This window comes from Naumovozyma dairenensis, chromosome 11 (genome assembly GCF_000227115.2).
Source record: "Naumovozyma dairenensis CBS 421 chromosome 11, complete genome".
Taxonomy (NCBI): domain Eukaryota; kingdom Fungi; phylum Ascomycota; class Saccharomycetes; order Saccharomycetales; family Saccharomycetaceae; genus Naumovozyma; species Naumovozyma dairenensis.
This window is the reverse complement of record NC_016489.1, coordinates 459,811-477,454: the sequence shown is the minus strand read 5'-3', so window position 1 is coordinate 477,454 and position 17,644 is coordinate 459,811. Positions and strand designations below refer to the sequence as shown.

Sequence of the window (17,644 nt, the reverse complement as noted above, 5' to 3'; positions counted from 1 at the left end):
AATTATAAGATGATAAATTATCTTGACATCGTTATACTCATTTTGAAAATATTAAAAACCTAACTGTTCTAGCTGACAGATTTCCTATTTTTTTCCTGTAGACTATAAGGAATACCTACATCAAGAAAACGAAACCACTTTCTTTGACAAATGGACGATCACGACATGTCTGAAGAAGATGAAAGTTTTTACTCCGATGCTCATTCGTATCGAGAAGAGCATGATATTCTCCATGAGCACGATGAAGGGGACAATGACGAAGAAGAAGACTACGGTATGACCAGTACTGATAATGGTGATGGTATTGATGACGACGAAGATGAAAGTGATGGAGAAAATGAAAGCCATGATGGCGACGATGAACATAACGATGACCATGTTAGTGGAAGATACGCCAACTTACAATCAGCCTTAGATAGAATTAGCCAATTAAGAGCTGACGCTCAAGGAAACCCTGACACACCAAACAATAGCCAATTTGGTATGTTCCCAGAATTGCTTTCCATGTTAAGAGAAGGCGGAATCAGTAATTTGAATGGGGGAGGTGCGGATGAGGAAAAATCAAGACTTGATAAGCTGATTGAGAACGTTACTAATGCTAACGATGATCCATATTTTGCCATGGAAAGCTTGAGAGAAATATCAGAGAATTTACTAATGACCAACCAATTTGTATTGGATAGGACATTGTCCGTGAAGAAATTATTAAGAAGTATCATAGGTGTGTTAGACAGCCCCATTCTACAAGGTGAATTAGAACTGCAAATGCAGGCTTGCAGATGTCTTTATAATCTGTTTGAAATCAATCCCGATACAGTTAGCATGGCTGTCCACCAAGATATTATCCCAATTCTGCAAAATAAACTACTGGAAATTAACTTTATAGATTTGGCAGAACAAGTTCTAGAGACCTTAGAATTTATTTCAAGAGTTCATGGTAGAGATATTCTACTTTCGGGAAAGCTATCTCATTATATTCAGTATTTCGATTTCTTCACTATCCATGCTCAAAGGAAAGCCATTGCCATCGTTTCAAATGCTTGCTGCCGTGTCAAATTGAATGATTTCCCTACAGTTCAGGACGTATTCTTGTCGTTAAACAATATTTTCGTCAATACAGCGGATGAGGATATTATAACTAAAATTCTAAATATAGTCTATGCTGCAGCCGGGCAATTCACGAAGGATTCAATGTTAGATGATTTATTTACAGAGAATATCTTGAACCACTTGATCCAAATGATATCTGGTACTGATACAACTCTCCAGAACAAATTGAAATGTATAGATATTTTATCTCAATCGGCGTTAGTTAGTGGGAAACTAGCAAGAGCACTTATTGAAGTTCAAGATCTTTGTCCCATGTTTGAAAATTGTTTCAATGAATACAAGAAAACACCTAATACCCCATTGCATGAGATTTTAATGTTTGTTCCTAAAAGCTTATTAAAAAGTGTAGCCAGATTACTGGTGTCATTGTTCCCAGCTGAAAAAGATCAAGTATTGTCTGAATGTGATCATAAAAAGATAATACCCTTAGATAACGAAGAAAAACTGAACCTACTTCTGAAGAATACGACTCCTTTGCTGGTTGAAATCTATATCAATACGGTTGATTTCGATGTTAGAAGATATGTTCTAATCGCGTTGGCGAGAGTTGTTTCATGTATGAATAAATCCACGGCCGCTGATGTCTGTAAATATCTCGTTAGGCTAATTGGCTCAGTTTTAGCACAAGTTGAACCGTCCTTAAGGAACGATGAATCCAACTCTATTGAGATAAATAGTTCATTAATAGGAGTTGTTTCTATTTTACAAATAGTTGTTACCGATTTTTCTGACATCTATCTATCACAAGTTAAAAGAGAAGGTGTCGTTGAATTGGTCAATAAAATTGCCAACCATTTTAGAAAGATTAATAATTGTACAGATGAGAATTCAAGAACAAGTGTTAATGACCATGATATAGAAAGTGCCGGCGAAATACCTCCTAAGGAAAATCTTGATGGTAGGGGACATTCTGAGAGCGAAGAGGATGGAGATGGCGAAGAAGAAGAAGAAGAAGATGATGAATATGATCATCATGGATTCGGTTTGGGATTCAGTGATGGAGATATTCCAGATTCCGTTAAACCAAAGAAATTGAAATTCAACATCTGTAAAAAATTAGCACTCAATAATCTCGAAGCTAAGACATGCCAAATAACGGAAGATTTATTATCTATTTTTGGTACCGCTCAAAAGGTCCAACTGAATGAGTTGAAAGATATTGAAAAGTTAGTCACTGAACTTCATTCATTAGATATACACTTTAATTGTACTAAAGACGAAGATTGGCTCCAGTTTTGGACAACGTTACAAAATCATATTTTCTGTGGGAGTTTCGAACTTTCTGGATTTGAGCTAGTTTCAACAGGCCTGGCCTCAGCTTTGTCTGAGTTTTTAAGTAGATATGAGGATTGGTTAAGTGTGTCTCATAGAGCTTTCAACAAAGTATTTGGAGAAAATAATTTCAAGAAGTTCGTTGGAATTTTGCATGCAGCTTTGAACAGAGTGGAATCATTTAATATTTTAGAATGTGGTTTACAAGGAGAAGAAAGTGGTGTTGCATCATTAAGTAAACAAATACGGATTACCTTACAATATGAAGGACCTGTTATAAACGGCCTTGACTCTTCGTTTACTTCTCCAACAGTTTCGATACATAGTATCTCTTCATTTGCTACCCTGAATGAATTCCTAAGACATCGTTTTGCGAGAGCACAATTTTTGAATACAATCATTCCGAATGTGGCCAATTCTGAAGAAGCCACTTCTTCTACAAATGACTTTGAAGGTCTTAAAAACTTGAGTTTTGAATTCAGTTATAATAATGCAGACATAGCGATGACGGATACTATCTTTGGGGCAATTGCTAAAGGGTTGAAGAAAGAAAACAAAGACATTGCAGATATGTGGAAACAGGCGCCAAGTATTATATATAGAAAAAACGAAACAGCAAGTTCAGTATCAAGGTCAGAGGAAGAAGAAGAAGGACGGGAACAAGAGAGATGTTTAGCAATAATATATTCTGATAGAACTATGGTTGACTCCAAATCTACTGAATTAAAATCGTCTCATCATGTGTTAACACTATTGAAGTTTGCCAAACAAGACAACTCCGAACATGATATTTTCATTAATTCGAAAATTAGTGCCAAGTTATCAAGACAATTAGATGAGCCATTAATTGTAGCTAGTGGAATATTACCAGATTGGACATTACAATTGACTAGAGAATATTCCTTTCTTTTCCCAATTTCGACAAGGCTATTATTCTTACGTTGTACGTCTTTTGGTTACGCAAGATTAATTGAATTTTGGAAACATAGAAATGATGGCTCCAAAAATATAAACAATGACGAGCAACTACAATTGTTAGGAAGAACTGTCAGACATAAATTAAGGATTTCAAGAAATACAATATTCTTGACAGGTTTAAAGATTTTAAGTAAATACGGCTCCTCCCCAAGCATTCTAGAGATTGAATATCAGGATGAGATTGGTACTGGTTTAGGTCCAACATTGGAATTTTATGCCACTTTATCTAAAGAATTTGCCAAGAAACCTTTGAAAATGTGGCGTACCGATGATTATGCTTCTAAAGTTGAAGAACAGGGAGACGATACGGATTATATTTCAGAGCTTTTATTCCCTGCACCAATAGATTTAAAGGCTGACAATGCCAAATTACTTGAGCTTTTTGAATTTTTAGGTACATTTATTGGGAGATCGATGCTCGATTCAAGAATTCTTGATTTCAGATTTAATAAACTTTTCTTTGAATTTACGCATAAGAGATATAGGAAGATGGATTTGGTAGACACATGTAATGATTTTGAAAGTCTATGCACTAAACTTTCACTTGTTGACGCACAACTGTCACGATCTCTGCACTATCTCTATGAAAATAAAGGTGATGATGATAAGATTAGTTCATTGACCTTAACATTTGTGTTACCAGGAACTGACATTGAATTGATTGAAAACGGAGCAAACATCCTTGTTAATAGCATTAATGTTGAAGATTTCATCGCGAAAGTTCTTTCTTATGTATTAGATACTGGGATAGTGCAACAATTAGATGCATTCATAAAGGGATTCTCTAAAGTATTCCCCTACGTTGGTCTTTTGTCGCTAATGCCAGACGAATTAGTTGAATTATTCGGTCGTGTTGAAGAAGATTGGTCTCCCAAAACTTTATATAGTTGTATTAGTGCAGATCATGGATATACCATTGATTCACCAACGATACATGAGTTGATTGCAATAATGGCAGATTTTGATGGGCAAGAAAGAAGACTTTTTACACAATTTTTGACTGGTTCACCTAAGTTACCTATTGGAGGGTTCCGTGGTTTAAAGCCTAAGTTCACAGTTGTTTTGAAACATGCGGAATATGATTTAACCCCGGATCAATATCTACCAAGTGTTATGACCTGTGCAAATTATTTGAAACTACCTAAATATAGCGACCAACAAATAATGCGCTCGAGGCTAAAACAGGCAATGGAAGAAGGTTCTGGGGCATTCTTATTATCGTAGAGCATACTCCCATTCCTTTCTGCTCTTCTTATCCCAGCTTCCACATATATAGATATTTATATAAACATATCTACATATACACAGTGTATACAAAGTTTTAGTACATATACTCAATCGTTACACACTATAGATCGAGGACGATAAATCAGACACCAGATTAATGGATGTATCCCTCCCTAGCTCCAGACCAAGGTCGAGATTTCCAACTGTCTGGAGGCAACTATAACAGTGGTTTGCAAGAGCTCCATTCGATCGCCGTTTTTTTCTGAAACTTTCTTCTTCGAGAAACCGAAGCCGTTGTCCGCTCAGAAAACGACGCGGGGTGTGATAATGGTATATCGATATTGTTTATTTCGTTGTTCAACTTCTGTTGTTGCCATCGAAAGTCACATAACAACTAATCTATCGATCTTGACAACAGTATCACCTTCCCAAAATAATTTGTGGCATCCCAATCGGAGTGATTACCTCATCGCAGCTAATAAGATCAATATTTCCATTGTTGACCTTTTTCACAGAGTAGGAAGTGTTCACCTATAGAGAACAACGACGAGACAAAACCGACAATGAGCGATCAAGCAGACATTCCACACATGAACGGGAAACCCGATGATTTAACGACTAAAGATTCCTTTACTTCTAACTCAACTGCATCTACAGTAAACCCAGAAATACATGTCGAACAGGAATATACCCGAGTAACCGATAAATATCGTTCTATGGACCCTAAGGCTTTAGATCCTCCCACCATAATAAGTGACAATGATGTCCTACAGAATTCAGTCTCCTTAGATGACCCTATTCAATTCACTAGAGTTTCATCTTCATCGGTTCTGACAGATTTATCCTCGACAGATGGAAGTACTCAAGACTTAAAACAGTTCAATATACCAAATCGAAGAGCTTCTATCCAAGATGAAAATTTAAGTAAAGAAGGCGGTGAAACCCCAAGAACGGAGACTAAAACGAATGTGTCAACCGTTACACCAACTTATGCAGAATCGCATGAAGTTTCCACCATAGACGATAATACGAATTCGACGATACGTGTCTCAGAATCGGATAGGAACATAAATAGTACTATAAATGAGACATTTACAACAAATGATAGTACTGGTGATTTAAACGATACTATTAAGCTAATGGATTCTCCGGCTTTCCATTCTTCAAATATTACAGAACCAAGATCAAGTACGCCCTTATATTCACAATCACCAAGCTTACCAAAGAGCTCTTCAAAACCTATATCTAAATTCTCATCGGTTAAGAAGCCAATGACACCTGTAAGTAATAGTACTAGTAATAGCACACCTATGGTACCTAATAACAATAATAATATACGTTCATCGCCGCTGATGAAATCTAGTAAGAAGGTTTCGGGAACATTATCGAGCAATACTAGCTCCAAGATATCATCTGCACCCTCTTCGAAAACGTCCTCGACTACTTCTTTCCAGGGAACAACAGATGCAACAAAATCAAGGAGTAGCAGTAGTAGTCTTGTCAAGGGAGTATTTTCATCATTTGTACAAAATATTAAAAGAACTTCACAAGGTGACAAGAGAAAATCCAATCATAATAGTGGACCATCTTCTGTCAAAATTTCGACTCCTTATAATGCAAAACATATTCATCACGTCGGTGTAGATGCCAGGACCGGTGAATACACGGGACTACCTGAGGAATGGGAAAAATTATTGACTTCAAGTGGGATCTCTAAGAAGGAACAACAACAAAATATGGATACTATAATAGATATAGTGAAATTCTATCAAGATGTTTCTGATGCTACCGGAGAGGATAAATTAATCAATACTTTTAAACTTCCAGATACTTCTGACAGGAAAAATGATTTTGGATCACGCTCAAGTTCAAATTCCACTGTACAAAAATATGATCTGTCAGGTCCTGCGACCCCTATCCTTGGATATGAATCACCAAGACAACAATCTCGAACATCAATTCAATCTTCACCAAAGAAAAATAATTCAAGAGATATCGGGACTCCAAAACTAACAAATAATGATAAATATATCCCAAGTAGGCCTGCACCAAAACCACCAGGGAAACCTTCCTTGGGGTCTAATGCTTCTTCTCCATTAATAAGACAAAATTCAATAGTGTCTCCTATATCCACACCGACCATTGGAAGGCAACCGAGTCGATCTTCATCACAAATACAAACACTAAATAAAAAGGAAAAACAACCATTACCTCCATTACCTCCACCAACTCTTCAACAGAAACAAGATAATGATACCAGTATTGAAACAAAGATACCACCAATCCCTCGAACTGATAATACTTTAACAAATGAGAAAAATATATCAAGAGAAGCCTCAAGACATGTTAGTGAGAAGAAAAGAATAGAAAGAGAAAATCGTAAGAGACAACTATATGCGAAATTGGCGGAGATATGTTCACCGGGTGATCCAAGTAAATTATATACTAATCTAGTTAAGATTGGCCAAGGTGCATCAGGTGGTGTTTATATTGCCAATGATGTCAGTACGAATGAATCCATTGCTATCAAACAAATGAATCTAGAAAAGCAACCAAAGAAGGAATTAATAATTAATGAGATCTTAGTCATGAAGGGAAGTAAACATCCAAATATTGTCAATTTTATTGACTCGTATCTTTTAGATGGTGATTTATGGGTCATTATGGAATATATGGAAGGTGGATCCTTAACAGATGTAGTGACTCATTGTATATTGACTGAAGGGCAAATTGGTGCTGTTTGCAGAGAAACGTTATCAGGCCTTCAATTCCTTCATTCCAAAGGTGTGTTACACAGAGATATTAAATCTGATAATATTTTATTATCAATTAATGGTAATATTAAATTGACAGATTTCGGGTTTTGTGCACAAGTTAATGAAACTACTTTGAAAAGGACTACGATGGTTGGTACTCCATATTGGATGGCACCGGAAGTTGTCTCGAGGAAAGAATATGGTCCCAAAGTAGATATTTGGTCACTAGGTATTATGATTATTGAAATGATTGAAGGTGAACCTCCATATCTAAATGAAACACCACTAAGAGCCTTATATCTAATTGCTACAAATGGTACCCCTGAATTGAAAGAACGAGAAAAATTGAGTGATGTGCTGAAACATTTCCTTGATTGGTGTTTAAGTGTAAATCCAGATCAAAGAGCTTCAGCGACAGAACTTTTAGAAGATGTCTTTATAACGGAATATGCTGATGCAAATGAATCATTGGCACCATTAGTTAAGTTGGCACGTATGAAAAAAATGGATGATGATAAAGATGATGAATTTGATTGATTAATTCAAGAACGGAGGAAATTCATTAGGATAATATATTCTGCATTTACGGATAAAGCCATTGATTTTATGAATGGGGAATGGAGAAGAAATTGGACACATGAATATATTTTATTTTTCACGATTTAAGATTTATCATATTATATTATATTATATTATATTATTATAAAGATACATTGTAATTTTTTTATTTAGAACCCAATCGCTCGAAATGTCATTTGTTATGAGAGTTCTGTATGTATAAAGCCTTTGTGATGGTCCCTGGTCGAATATGTAGTCTATCGAATATATTAAGTAGAATATTGCATTGTATTTGAGTCTGAGATTTAACTATTCACTGAAGAGATGCAGATGTCGATGATAAGCTGTCGCTAGTCCTTCTGGAACGCACTGGTGAGCTGGATCTTCGATGTACTCGCATTTGAGGAGATCGTATGTTACTACTAGTATGGCTACTGCTGGATAAAGCGTCTGCATCATCGTTGGTATATGTGGAAATCAACTCTTCATCGGAAACACAAACTTGGACAAAAAACATTTTAGCTTCGTTATTCCCAATATTTGTAAAGGAATATTTATTATATGCTGGTATCTGGAACGTTGAGCCAGTAGTTGCAACGAATGTAGTTTCGCCAATATTAACGGTGACTGTACCTTGGATCAAATAAAACGTCATAAAGGTATTTAAGGAGTCGGTAGGGTTTCTATTACCGTTTTTCGGCAGTCTTAGCTTCCCACTAGCAAAATGTTTCTTATATTTATCAAACATTATTTCTAATGAAAATTTCTCATCTATTGTTTCCTGAGTTATTTCTGACTGTGAAATATTGGGTGCAAACGCAAGAGTCTCTAGACTCATTCGATTTTTGGTGACTTTGACATCACCTTGTAATATACCATTCTTAAGCCACTGTGCTTCTATTACTTCACCAGAACGTACTTGTCCTATGATATTCTTATCAAGTTTAGATCTAGTCTTATTTTTTACCGTTATGGTCGGTTCCTTTTGTTCGCCTCTATCATCAACTGTACCGATTGGAGCATCGGAGATTTGATTACGTAGCCGGCTTTTCTTCTTTTTACTACTTTCTTCTTCTTCATCAGATTCTTCATCGAAGGTAACAATTTTAGAAATTTCTAACACAGGTTTAATTGATTTTCTAGTATATATTACTTTTTCATTTCTCCAGTAATCTAAAGTTGGGATTTTCACCCTTGTGGATCGTCTTAATCCATCAGACTTTACCAACGAGTCATCATTAACTACTTGTGAGGCTTGCTCGAGAATACTTTTATTCGCACCCGCGTCATCATCCGATTCAGAGTCATATAGTCCATAGGAATCAGTTTTTATATTATCATAATTCAGCTCTTTATGATCGTCATCGTCGCTATTGGATGATCCGCTTCCGTTTGAATCGAGGTCTGATGATGGACCATGAATATAACTTCTATCTTCATCAGTTTCTAATTCATCCTCCAATACATAATTATCGGAAGTATTCAAAGAAGTATTATCCACTGTATTGTCCATTTCACTTTCAGTTAACGCAGGCATCGCGTCATCGTCATCTTGAAGGTAATTATTTACAGGGTATGATTTTTCATTCACTATGCTCGTAGTATCGATATCATTTGATTTCTGTGTATTAATGCTATCGAATCTGTTTCTAAAGAAAGTTGATCTTCTTTTCCTTCTGTTCGAAATGTCAGATAATCTCCGTTCTGCCATATAATTACCATCATCATTTCCTTCTTGAATTGTTCCTAATACGTTATCAGCATCATCATTATTATTATAATTATTATCGTAGAGGTTGTTATCAGTGGCTTGACTTAAGATTGAAGTCCTTGTTGGTCTTTTAAATCTTGAACTGTCATCGTTTTCCTTTTCGTCAACATTCAATATAGCATTTCGAGATGGAGTTGGAGAGTTAATTAAATCAGAGGGTAATATATTTTCACCATTTTGAATTGATTGAAATGATAGTAACGAAGAATTTCTTTTCCTTTTTTTACTTCTTTGATTTTTATCTGATAAATTAGTTGTATCATTATCTTGGAAGAAATCATCAAGATTTTCCATACTATATTCATCCTTCTTGATATCATTTTTGACGTTCAATCCCGTTTTACGGGATTTGATCCCCAGATTCATGTAATCCATTGTCAAATTTTCAATTAGATATTTGTCGGGGAATGTTAGGTATGTGATATAGTCTCTTATAGTTCAGCTTTGGCTACTTTTATTATTCATGATGACGGTTCTTGTTCACCTTCTTAAATATATACATTCCTAGTTTGTTAGTTTACAGAATGAGAATTTCGCGTTTTCGTGTTTTCCAGTTTCAAAGACATTAAGAAAAGACACATAAAGATGTCTGTAATATGTCTTTATAAACATGGAAATAACACAAAGAAGTGATGGTTGGTGATGATGGTGGTTGCATAGGTTTCCCATTAAAGTTACAATATGTAGTAGTACAAGGAATTGTCTATAAAAGAATGTGTATATATATATAGTATGCGTCTATTTCTGCCTTTTCCCCTCAACTATAAAGAATGAAGGCTCTTCCCAATAAACAAAATTATTTTGATTCAAATATTTCTTCACTTGAATTTTAATTCTTGGTACCCCACCAACACTATGTAGCCCTCTCCCTGTTATCAAAGTCAAGGGTTTCAAATAAATCACTTTATTTGATTTGGTAATTGAATATTTCTTGGAGTTAATTTCCCTTTCCAGTAATTCTTTGCTCCACCATTTATTCAAACCTAATTTTAATATATTTATTGCATCTGATGATTGAAACCCATGGAAATCCAAAGTATATGTTTCGAATAAGTTGGAAATCATTTGAAGACCTTCCCTTTGGTAGTCTTTGAAGTTGTTGGGCTGCTGCAGAGGCGTTGATATTGAAAGATTGTCAGCACTATTTGATCTTGATGTCGATTTATGTTTTTTCGTTGCTTTCCTTTTCGAAGAAGAAGAGGTCACTTCAATGAATTTATAGTTAGAGGTATCATCATTAGGATTGACGTTATTTTCTTTTGTTCCTAGGTTATGAATGAAAGTAGCGTTAGCTAAATTATCTTTAATTATGAATAAAGCTAGCGGTATGATTTTATTGATGTCACCGTTGAAAAATCGTAGGCAGTTTTTATAGAATAGTGGATTTATTGATTTTAATGGTAAATTCGAATCATCATTAATTATTGAATTTAATTCAATTACATTTGGATCATTTGCAGAATATCTAAATGGTTTTCCCGTTTCTTGTGAAGGCACGAATGTCGATAATATAACCTCCTCGTTGCTAATCTTTTTTTCCGGTATCGTTCGAGAAGAATTTGATTTTGACCTTTGTTGTTGCGTCTTAGTAGATAAATGAGCAAACCCATTATTCGACTGAACACGACCATAATTGGCCTTATTTCTAATAAACGTGCTTGAAATGGTAGCAGGAGCTTCTTTTCCTTCCACCTTTTGATGTAAGTTTTGATTTTTTTCTATAGTAGTATTAGTATAATTGAATATAATATCTATGATGGCCAAGACAGGATTCATTTGATTGTGGAAAAGGTATCTACTTGCCACATCCCTTGAGACCATGGTAAACTGTATAATTGTTTGTATATTATCCGATACAGAATTCCAAGGATTTTTTTTCCCAATTTTCATGTTCATAGTAGTATCATTCTTCTTCAATTTTATTTGATTTTGTATAATTTTTTGTGCCTTTGCATCTTCTGATGATAATAATTCGAAATTCAATAATTCAGTAATCAATTCATCATCACTTATGTGAGGTTTAGAATTATGATATCTTTTATAGGCAGATTTTATGAAAGATTTAGCAATTGTAGGAAACATATCCAAATACGTTTGTAATTTCTGTTCACCTTCAGATATCGACTTGGTATTATCTTTAGCATTAGCATTAGCATTAGCACTAGCACTAGCACTAGCACTAGCATTAGCATTATTCCCGCTTAAGAGGATGGAGATGGCTAATTCTATATCATTATCTGCACTTTTTAAAGAATTCCTCAAAATTTCGATGGGTTTATTTGGAAACATTGAAATCAATGTTGAGAGTAATTGATCATCATCAGTATGCTCGTTCGGTATTGTTTCAACTTCATCAACATTGTGGTTCATAGTTTCGTGATTGTAAGCATCATTCTTCATATTCTGTGAGAGTTCCTATCCAGATATATACACATATACATAGATGTAGTGGTAGTTTATATATATATGTATATATATATGTTGGTATGTATTTGTTCAGCTACTTTATTTGTTAGTCTGGCTGTCTGTCTCTGGCTCACTGTATAGACTATTAAAAAAAGTGAAAAATTTCATTGTCAGGTTTGTTATTTTATATAGAAATGTGGTTCTTCATAGCTAGACGTAGAGTAGGCAGAAGAGATAAAGTATTATGTAAATATATGGTGGTCTTATATTGACGTTTTACGATTACGTATATGGTATTTATTTATTTATTTATTTTTGCAAATGTTTACTTATCAATGAATCAATTAAACTTTTTTGGTAAGAATGACCTTGACCGTTACATTTACCCAAATTTTTGTTTAATTTCAATTCATGTAGAATTAATGTTGGATCAATATCTAACGAACAGTCATTTTGAATCAAATCGTTTAAATATTCCCAAATTTCTGGAATTGTTAATAATCTATCGTTTATTGCGTTAGTAGTAGAAGTAGTTGATTTATTTTCATTTTCATGTTCTTGTCCTTGTTGTTCTTGAATATTTGTTGGGAATGAAAACTTTGTATCAATCTCTTGTGTAGTATGAGGAGGGGGAGAAGGAGGTGAAATGGCTGTTTGATTCATAAGAGTGGTAAAAACGTCTTCAGAAGATAATAGTTTATTATTAGTTTGAATCATTTCATTATTAAAGTTTTTCAATTCATTAATTTGATTTTGTAAAGCGATTCTATCATTTTGACTTTCCATTAATTTTGATTGTAATATTTTTAATTCATTTTCCTTACGTTCTCTGAATGCCTTTTGAGCCGCTCTATTTTGTTCCTTTTTCTTATCTTTGTCTGTAATAATAGTTGTAGATATAGATTTGGATTTGGAAGGTATACGAGATGCAGAATTAGAACTATTGTTAGAATAGTCATTTGGATGATATCTTGTTGTTGTTGATAAATTTGGAGTTAAAGGTAAGGCTATGTTATCCAGATCGTTATTGTCTATTGAAGGCGGAGACAAGTTCAAAAGGAGGTCAGAAGATGCGTCGATATTGTTGAGATCAGCAGCTGTGACTGTATTGGTATTGGTGTTGATATCAATATTACTAGTAGTACCAGCAATATTTGAATCAAAGCCAGTCATATAGGATGCTATTTGGTTAGCTGAAAGAGAACTAATGTCATTATCAAAGGGGCAGTCTTCGGAATTGCTGATGCTGTTATTCGTTTGTTGCTGGCGAAGGTTTTCTGTTGTATAGTTGTTATTGCTATTATTCATTATCATCATCATCATCTGTTGCTGGTGATGAAGTTTCTGATATTGACGTTGTTGCTCCGTTGGGAAGGAATTTGTATCCAAATGAGATTGGTAGTCCATATTGCTGGGGAGAGTGTATGTACGATTTCGATGGGCACTTGGATTCTAAGATCGTCAGTGTGTTTCTGTTGAAATGTCACAAGAAAAATGTTAATAAGAACGTCTAATATGTCACCTGTCTAATATAAGAAGGGTCCCATTGATTGCATTTGTTGATTTATTAAGAGTTTGATTGATAAAGTATACAGTACGTAGATAGTTAACATACGTATGTATGTATGTACGTAGTTAACAGAACAGAACAGAACAGTAGCTGTAACTGTAACTGTACTATAGTATATTATATTATCACGTTCCTTCATTCCTTTTTCTCGAATTCAAAATTCAAATTAACCGGAAAAAGGGAAAAAAGGTAACCCTCTTGGAGAGCGCCGTTTTCTTTCGTCGTTCCATCCGGACACCACACTGCAGGCAATGGTGAGGGAAAACCTCAAAAAACTAAAAAAGAAAAAAGTGATTTCGCCCAGGATCGAACTGGGGACGTTCTGCGTGTTAAGCAGATGCCATAACCGACTAGACCACGAAACCATATTAACTTGTTTTGATTTGCCTCTAGACCTCTACTCAACATACGTTGGCGGCACGTGCTGCTTTCACTACTACTTTATACTAAGTGATGCCTGCCCTTCATAATACAATAATAATTAGAGACCTTTGAAACAATGACTAGATTCATACGTAGATACGTAATCTTATACATATACGTATGTAGATCTTACTCAAGCTAGAGTCTCTAGACTTGACTATATCAAGATATTTTCTTTTTGGCCCAAAATATATCAACGACACTTTGCATAACCTTAACTAATCTATCGAGAAACAATGTTTCATAATTGTGAAAACGAACATTTCGACCATGGACACAATCACAACCATGATCATTCCCCAGTAATTGAAACAAACCCACATCAATCTTTATATAGATACATAGACACAAACAAAATACGTTGTCTAAACCTAATACCAAGCGACACTTCAGACACACAACCAATATATAAATTCTTTCTAAAGACTCAAGATGAAGATGAACAAAACGATATAACAAGATATATTCAAAGTGACACAGATTGTCAATCAATAATCCATATCCCATTTATCTCCAATTGCAAGGTTTTCTCCATATTATTGAAAACAAACGGGGATTCACCCTCTGAGGAATTAAGTTCCATTAAAACTATACATTTAATTAAGAATTACGACAAAAATATAGATTTCGATACAATTACAAACTTCATATCAGAGAAGCAAAGAAATAGAAATATAATGCATACCATCGAACATCTTCAATTCCAAGATGATGACCCGGAAAGGGCAAACGAATTGATTGAATATCATTTACCATTGAAAATATTTCAAAATAATTGTCATTCATTGACTATCTTTATAGAAAACAATTGGTCACAAGATGAAGATGATTTGAATAGAATTTATTATTTGGAAATTAGAGGAGAATTTATAAATAATTTATCAAGGATAAATGATTCTATCTCTTTGAAAACTATAAATTATGAGAAAAATGCAAATCCTTTAGATCATGAAAAATTAGAATCATCTAATAATTTCATTAATTTGGGACAGTGATACATACATACATATATATTATATCTGGATATATTGGATATATATTATTTACAAAAGTTTTATCTTCTTCTCTTCAGGGTTTTAGTTATATTTTCTTGGTTAATCAAAACTTTTACTTAATTTGTTTACTTTTCGTATATTAATCTTACATTTTCGAATTTGACAAAAGCTTTCTGTTCCCAATAATATTTCATAATACAGAATGAATTAAAAAACGTGTTTCTATATAAGACTAATTTATAGGTGTACTATACTCCTCTCCTCGAGCTTAATCATACCAAGGTCATATTTTTGACCTTATCTTGTATAATACCTAATATATGCTCGGAAATGTAACCAAGGGTCCCAACAAGTGACATATTATCTAATTAAAAAAATTAATTCATTGCTAAACACTACCACAAATATAATGTTCCGACTTATAGTACTCTTCTATAGTACATTATACTATTTTTTTCCTTGAAGAAAATGGTAAACGAGATGTTGACATTCCTTGTGTTACAAGAAATGAAAGGAATTCAAGATTTTTTTTCACATAACCTTTTAATTTAGAATATAAAATGGCAATACAAAATAAAAATGAGAAGGTTGTTTTAAAATTTCAGAGAGAAATCAGATGAAGCAATGCGATTTGCTTTACTAATGTGTTTTGTACTTCTGGATTTGTTTGTTCTTGCACCGAATTTTTTTAATTTTTCCTTAAACTAATTAATTGATTGTTTAATTTTATGTCACTCAGCTCCGTCTTTGTACAAATTTCAAGATACTCATTAAAAAATTAAAGGTGGGCAGCAGAACTACTAAACTTTAAAGTGACTTACGTACGTACGTACAAATTTATCTCAACTAGAACTCTTTCACAAAAAAAGGAGACAGTTTCAAAGTCATCTCGATACCCCAAATCCTACCATCTATATATATATATATACATACAGAGAGGTAGAAACTATACTGTGTTTTCTTTAGGGACAGGCAAGCAAGCTACCATACACACAAAATATAATGGGTCTATTCGAAGCAATATTCGGGAAATCCGTTACCCCTCAAGAAAGACTTAAAAAGAATCAAAGAGCTCTCGATAGAGCTCAACGAGAATTAGAAAGAGAGAAAAGGAAGCTTGCCACTCAAGAGAAGAAATTAATTCTTGAAATTAAGAAATCAGCTAAAAATGGACAAATTAAAGCTGCTAAGATTCAAGCAAAGGATTTAGTTAGAACAAGAAATTATATGGAAAAATTCGATAATATGAAAACTCAACTACAAGCCATATCTTTGAGGATCCAAGCTGTGAGGTCAAGTGATCAAATGACGAGGTCAATGAGAGAAGCGACAGGATTATTGGCTGGGATGAATAGATCAATGAATTTACCACAATTACAAACAATTTCCATGGAATTTGAAAAACAAACTGACTTGATGGATCAAAGACAAGAATTCATGGATGAAGCTATTGATAATGCCATGGGTGATGAACTAGATGAAGATGAAGAGGCTGATGAAATTGTTAATAAAGTATTGGATGAAATCGGAGTAGATTTAAACACTAAATTACAGAATACACCACAAGGTGTATTATCGAGCATGAATGCTAATGATGAATTCACAGAAAATAGTGATACGATGAATAAGGAACCTGTAATAGAAGGTATGGGAGGTGGACAACAACATCCGGATGATGACTTACAAGCTAGACTTAATAATTTAAAAAAACAGTAGTACTCCTCTTCATGTAAACAAAAATAACATAGCGTGGTGTAATATAGAATATATATATATATGCAAAAAAGAGTAAAAACATAACGACTAGATTTGTATACTCTGTTTTCTATCAGAAGTTTTTTAATTAATTTTTTTTTCAACATTATATATTACTTAAATAAAATAATAAATAGTCATAAATATGATATGCAAACACTTAGGCCTTTTCATTAATCAAGTTTTCTCTAACTAAATATTCATAAATGACGGTAGCACATTCTTCAACAGTATTTTTATCAGTTCTTAAATGTAATTCTGGAGATTCTGGAGCTTCATATGGTGCAGAAATACCAGTGAATTCCTTAATAACACCTTCTCTTGCCTTTTTATATAGACCCTTTGGATCTCTCTTTTCAGCAACATCCAATGGAACATCCACAAAGACTTCAATGAATCTTAATCCAGATTCTTTATGTAATTCACGGGCTTTATCTCTATCAGCTCTATATGGGGAAATAAAAGAAGTTAAAGAAATTGTACATGAGTCAGCAAATAATTTAGAAACTTCACTAATTCTACGAATATTTTCGTTTCTATCCTTTTCAGAAAATCCAAGATCTTTATTTAACCCAAATCTAATGTTATCACCATCTAATCTATAAGCTGAAACGCCCTTTTGTAATAATAATTGTTCTAATGCACATGCAATGGTACTTTTACCAGAGGCACTTAACCCGGTGAACCAAACTGTACAACCTTCTTGTTTCCTCAAAGTTTTACGTTCATCGTAACTTAAATTTGGATGCCATGTAATATTTGTAGCCATCTTGGTATTTTTTTATTATTTCTAGCTTTTCAATACGTCTCTCTTCTTCAAAGA

General features: G+C 34.0%; 8 protein-coding genes and 1 non-coding gene across 9 annotated transcripts; 4 read left to right on the top strand and 5 right to left on the bottom strand.

Moving 5' to 3' along the window:
- Positions 1-150: 150 nt before the first annotated feature.
- Positions 151-4,584, top strand: UFD4 (putative ubiquitin-protein ligase UFD4; the record flags this gene model as incomplete). Its single annotated transcript, XM_003672597.1, has 1 exon — positions 151-4,584. The coding sequence occupies one exon, from the start codon at positions 151-153 to the stop codon at positions 4,582-4,584; it is 4,434 nt and encodes a 1,477-aa protein (XP_003672645.1).
- Positions 4,585-5,150: 566 nt separating this feature from the next.
- Positions 5,151-7,880, top strand: NDAI0K02100 (STE20 family serine/threonine-protein kinase; the record flags this gene model as incomplete). The annotated part of the gene is made up of 1 exon (XM_003672596.1): positions 5,151-7,880. One exon carries the CDS (start codon positions 5,151-5,153, stop codon positions 7,878-7,880), a length of 2,730 nt encoding a protein of 909 aa, XP_003672644.1.
- Positions 7,881-8,214: 334 nt separating this feature from the next.
- On the bottom strand, positions 8,215-10,047 carry MIF2 (Mif2p; the record flags this gene model as incomplete). The annotated part of the gene is made up of 1 exon (XM_003672595.1): positions 8,215-10,047. One exon carries the CDS (start codon positions 10,045-10,047, stop codon positions 8,215-8,217), a length of 1,833 nt encoding a protein of 610 aa, XP_003672643.1.
- A 363-nt stretch (positions 10,048-10,410) lies between these two features.
- On the bottom strand, positions 10,411-12,072 carry CUE2 (Cue2p; the record flags this gene model as incomplete). The annotated part of the gene is made up of 1 exon (XM_003672594.1): positions 10,411-12,072. One exon carries the CDS (start codon positions 12,070-12,072, stop codon positions 10,411-10,413), a length of 1,662 nt encoding a protein of 553 aa, XP_003672642.1.
- A 315-nt stretch (positions 12,073-12,387) lies between these two features.
- On the bottom strand, positions 12,388-13,485 carry NDAI0K02070 (bZIP transcription factor; the record flags this gene model as incomplete). Its single annotated transcript, XM_003672593.1, has 1 exon — positions 12,388-13,485. One exon carries the CDS (start codon positions 13,483-13,485, stop codon positions 12,388-12,390), a length of 1,098 nt encoding a protein of 365 aa, XP_003672641.1.
- Positions 13,486-13,939: 454 nt separating this feature from the next.
- NDAI0Ktrna1V lies at positions 13,940-14,013 on the bottom strand. Its single transcript has one exon. It is a non-coding gene; the product is annotated as a tRNA-Val (tRNA).
- A 294-nt stretch (positions 14,014-14,307) lies between these two features.
- NDAI0K02060 (PITH domain-containing protein) lies at positions 14,308-15,066 on the top strand (the record flags this gene model as incomplete). The annotated part of the gene is made up of 1 exon (XM_003672592.1): positions 14,308-15,066. One exon carries the CDS (start codon positions 14,308-14,310, stop codon positions 15,064-15,066), a length of 759 nt encoding a protein of 252 aa, XP_003672640.1.
- A 1,002-nt stretch (positions 15,067-16,068) lies between these two features.
- Positions 16,069-16,782, top strand: DID4 (ESCRT-III subunit protein DID4; the record flags this gene model as incomplete). Its single annotated transcript, XM_003672591.1, has 1 exon — positions 16,069-16,782. One exon carries the CDS (start codon positions 16,069-16,071, stop codon positions 16,780-16,782), a length of 714 nt encoding a protein of 237 aa, XP_003672639.1.
- Positions 16,783-16,981: 199 nt separating this feature from the next.
- Positions 16,982-17,590, bottom strand: MET14 (adenylyl-sulfate kinase; the record flags this gene model as incomplete). Its single annotated transcript, XM_003672590.1, has 1 exon — positions 16,982-17,590. The coding sequence occupies one exon, from the start codon at positions 17,588-17,590 to the stop codon at positions 16,982-16,984; it is 609 nt and encodes a 202-aa protein (XP_003672638.1).
- Between the last annotated feature and the right edge of the window lie 54 nt (positions 17,591-17,644).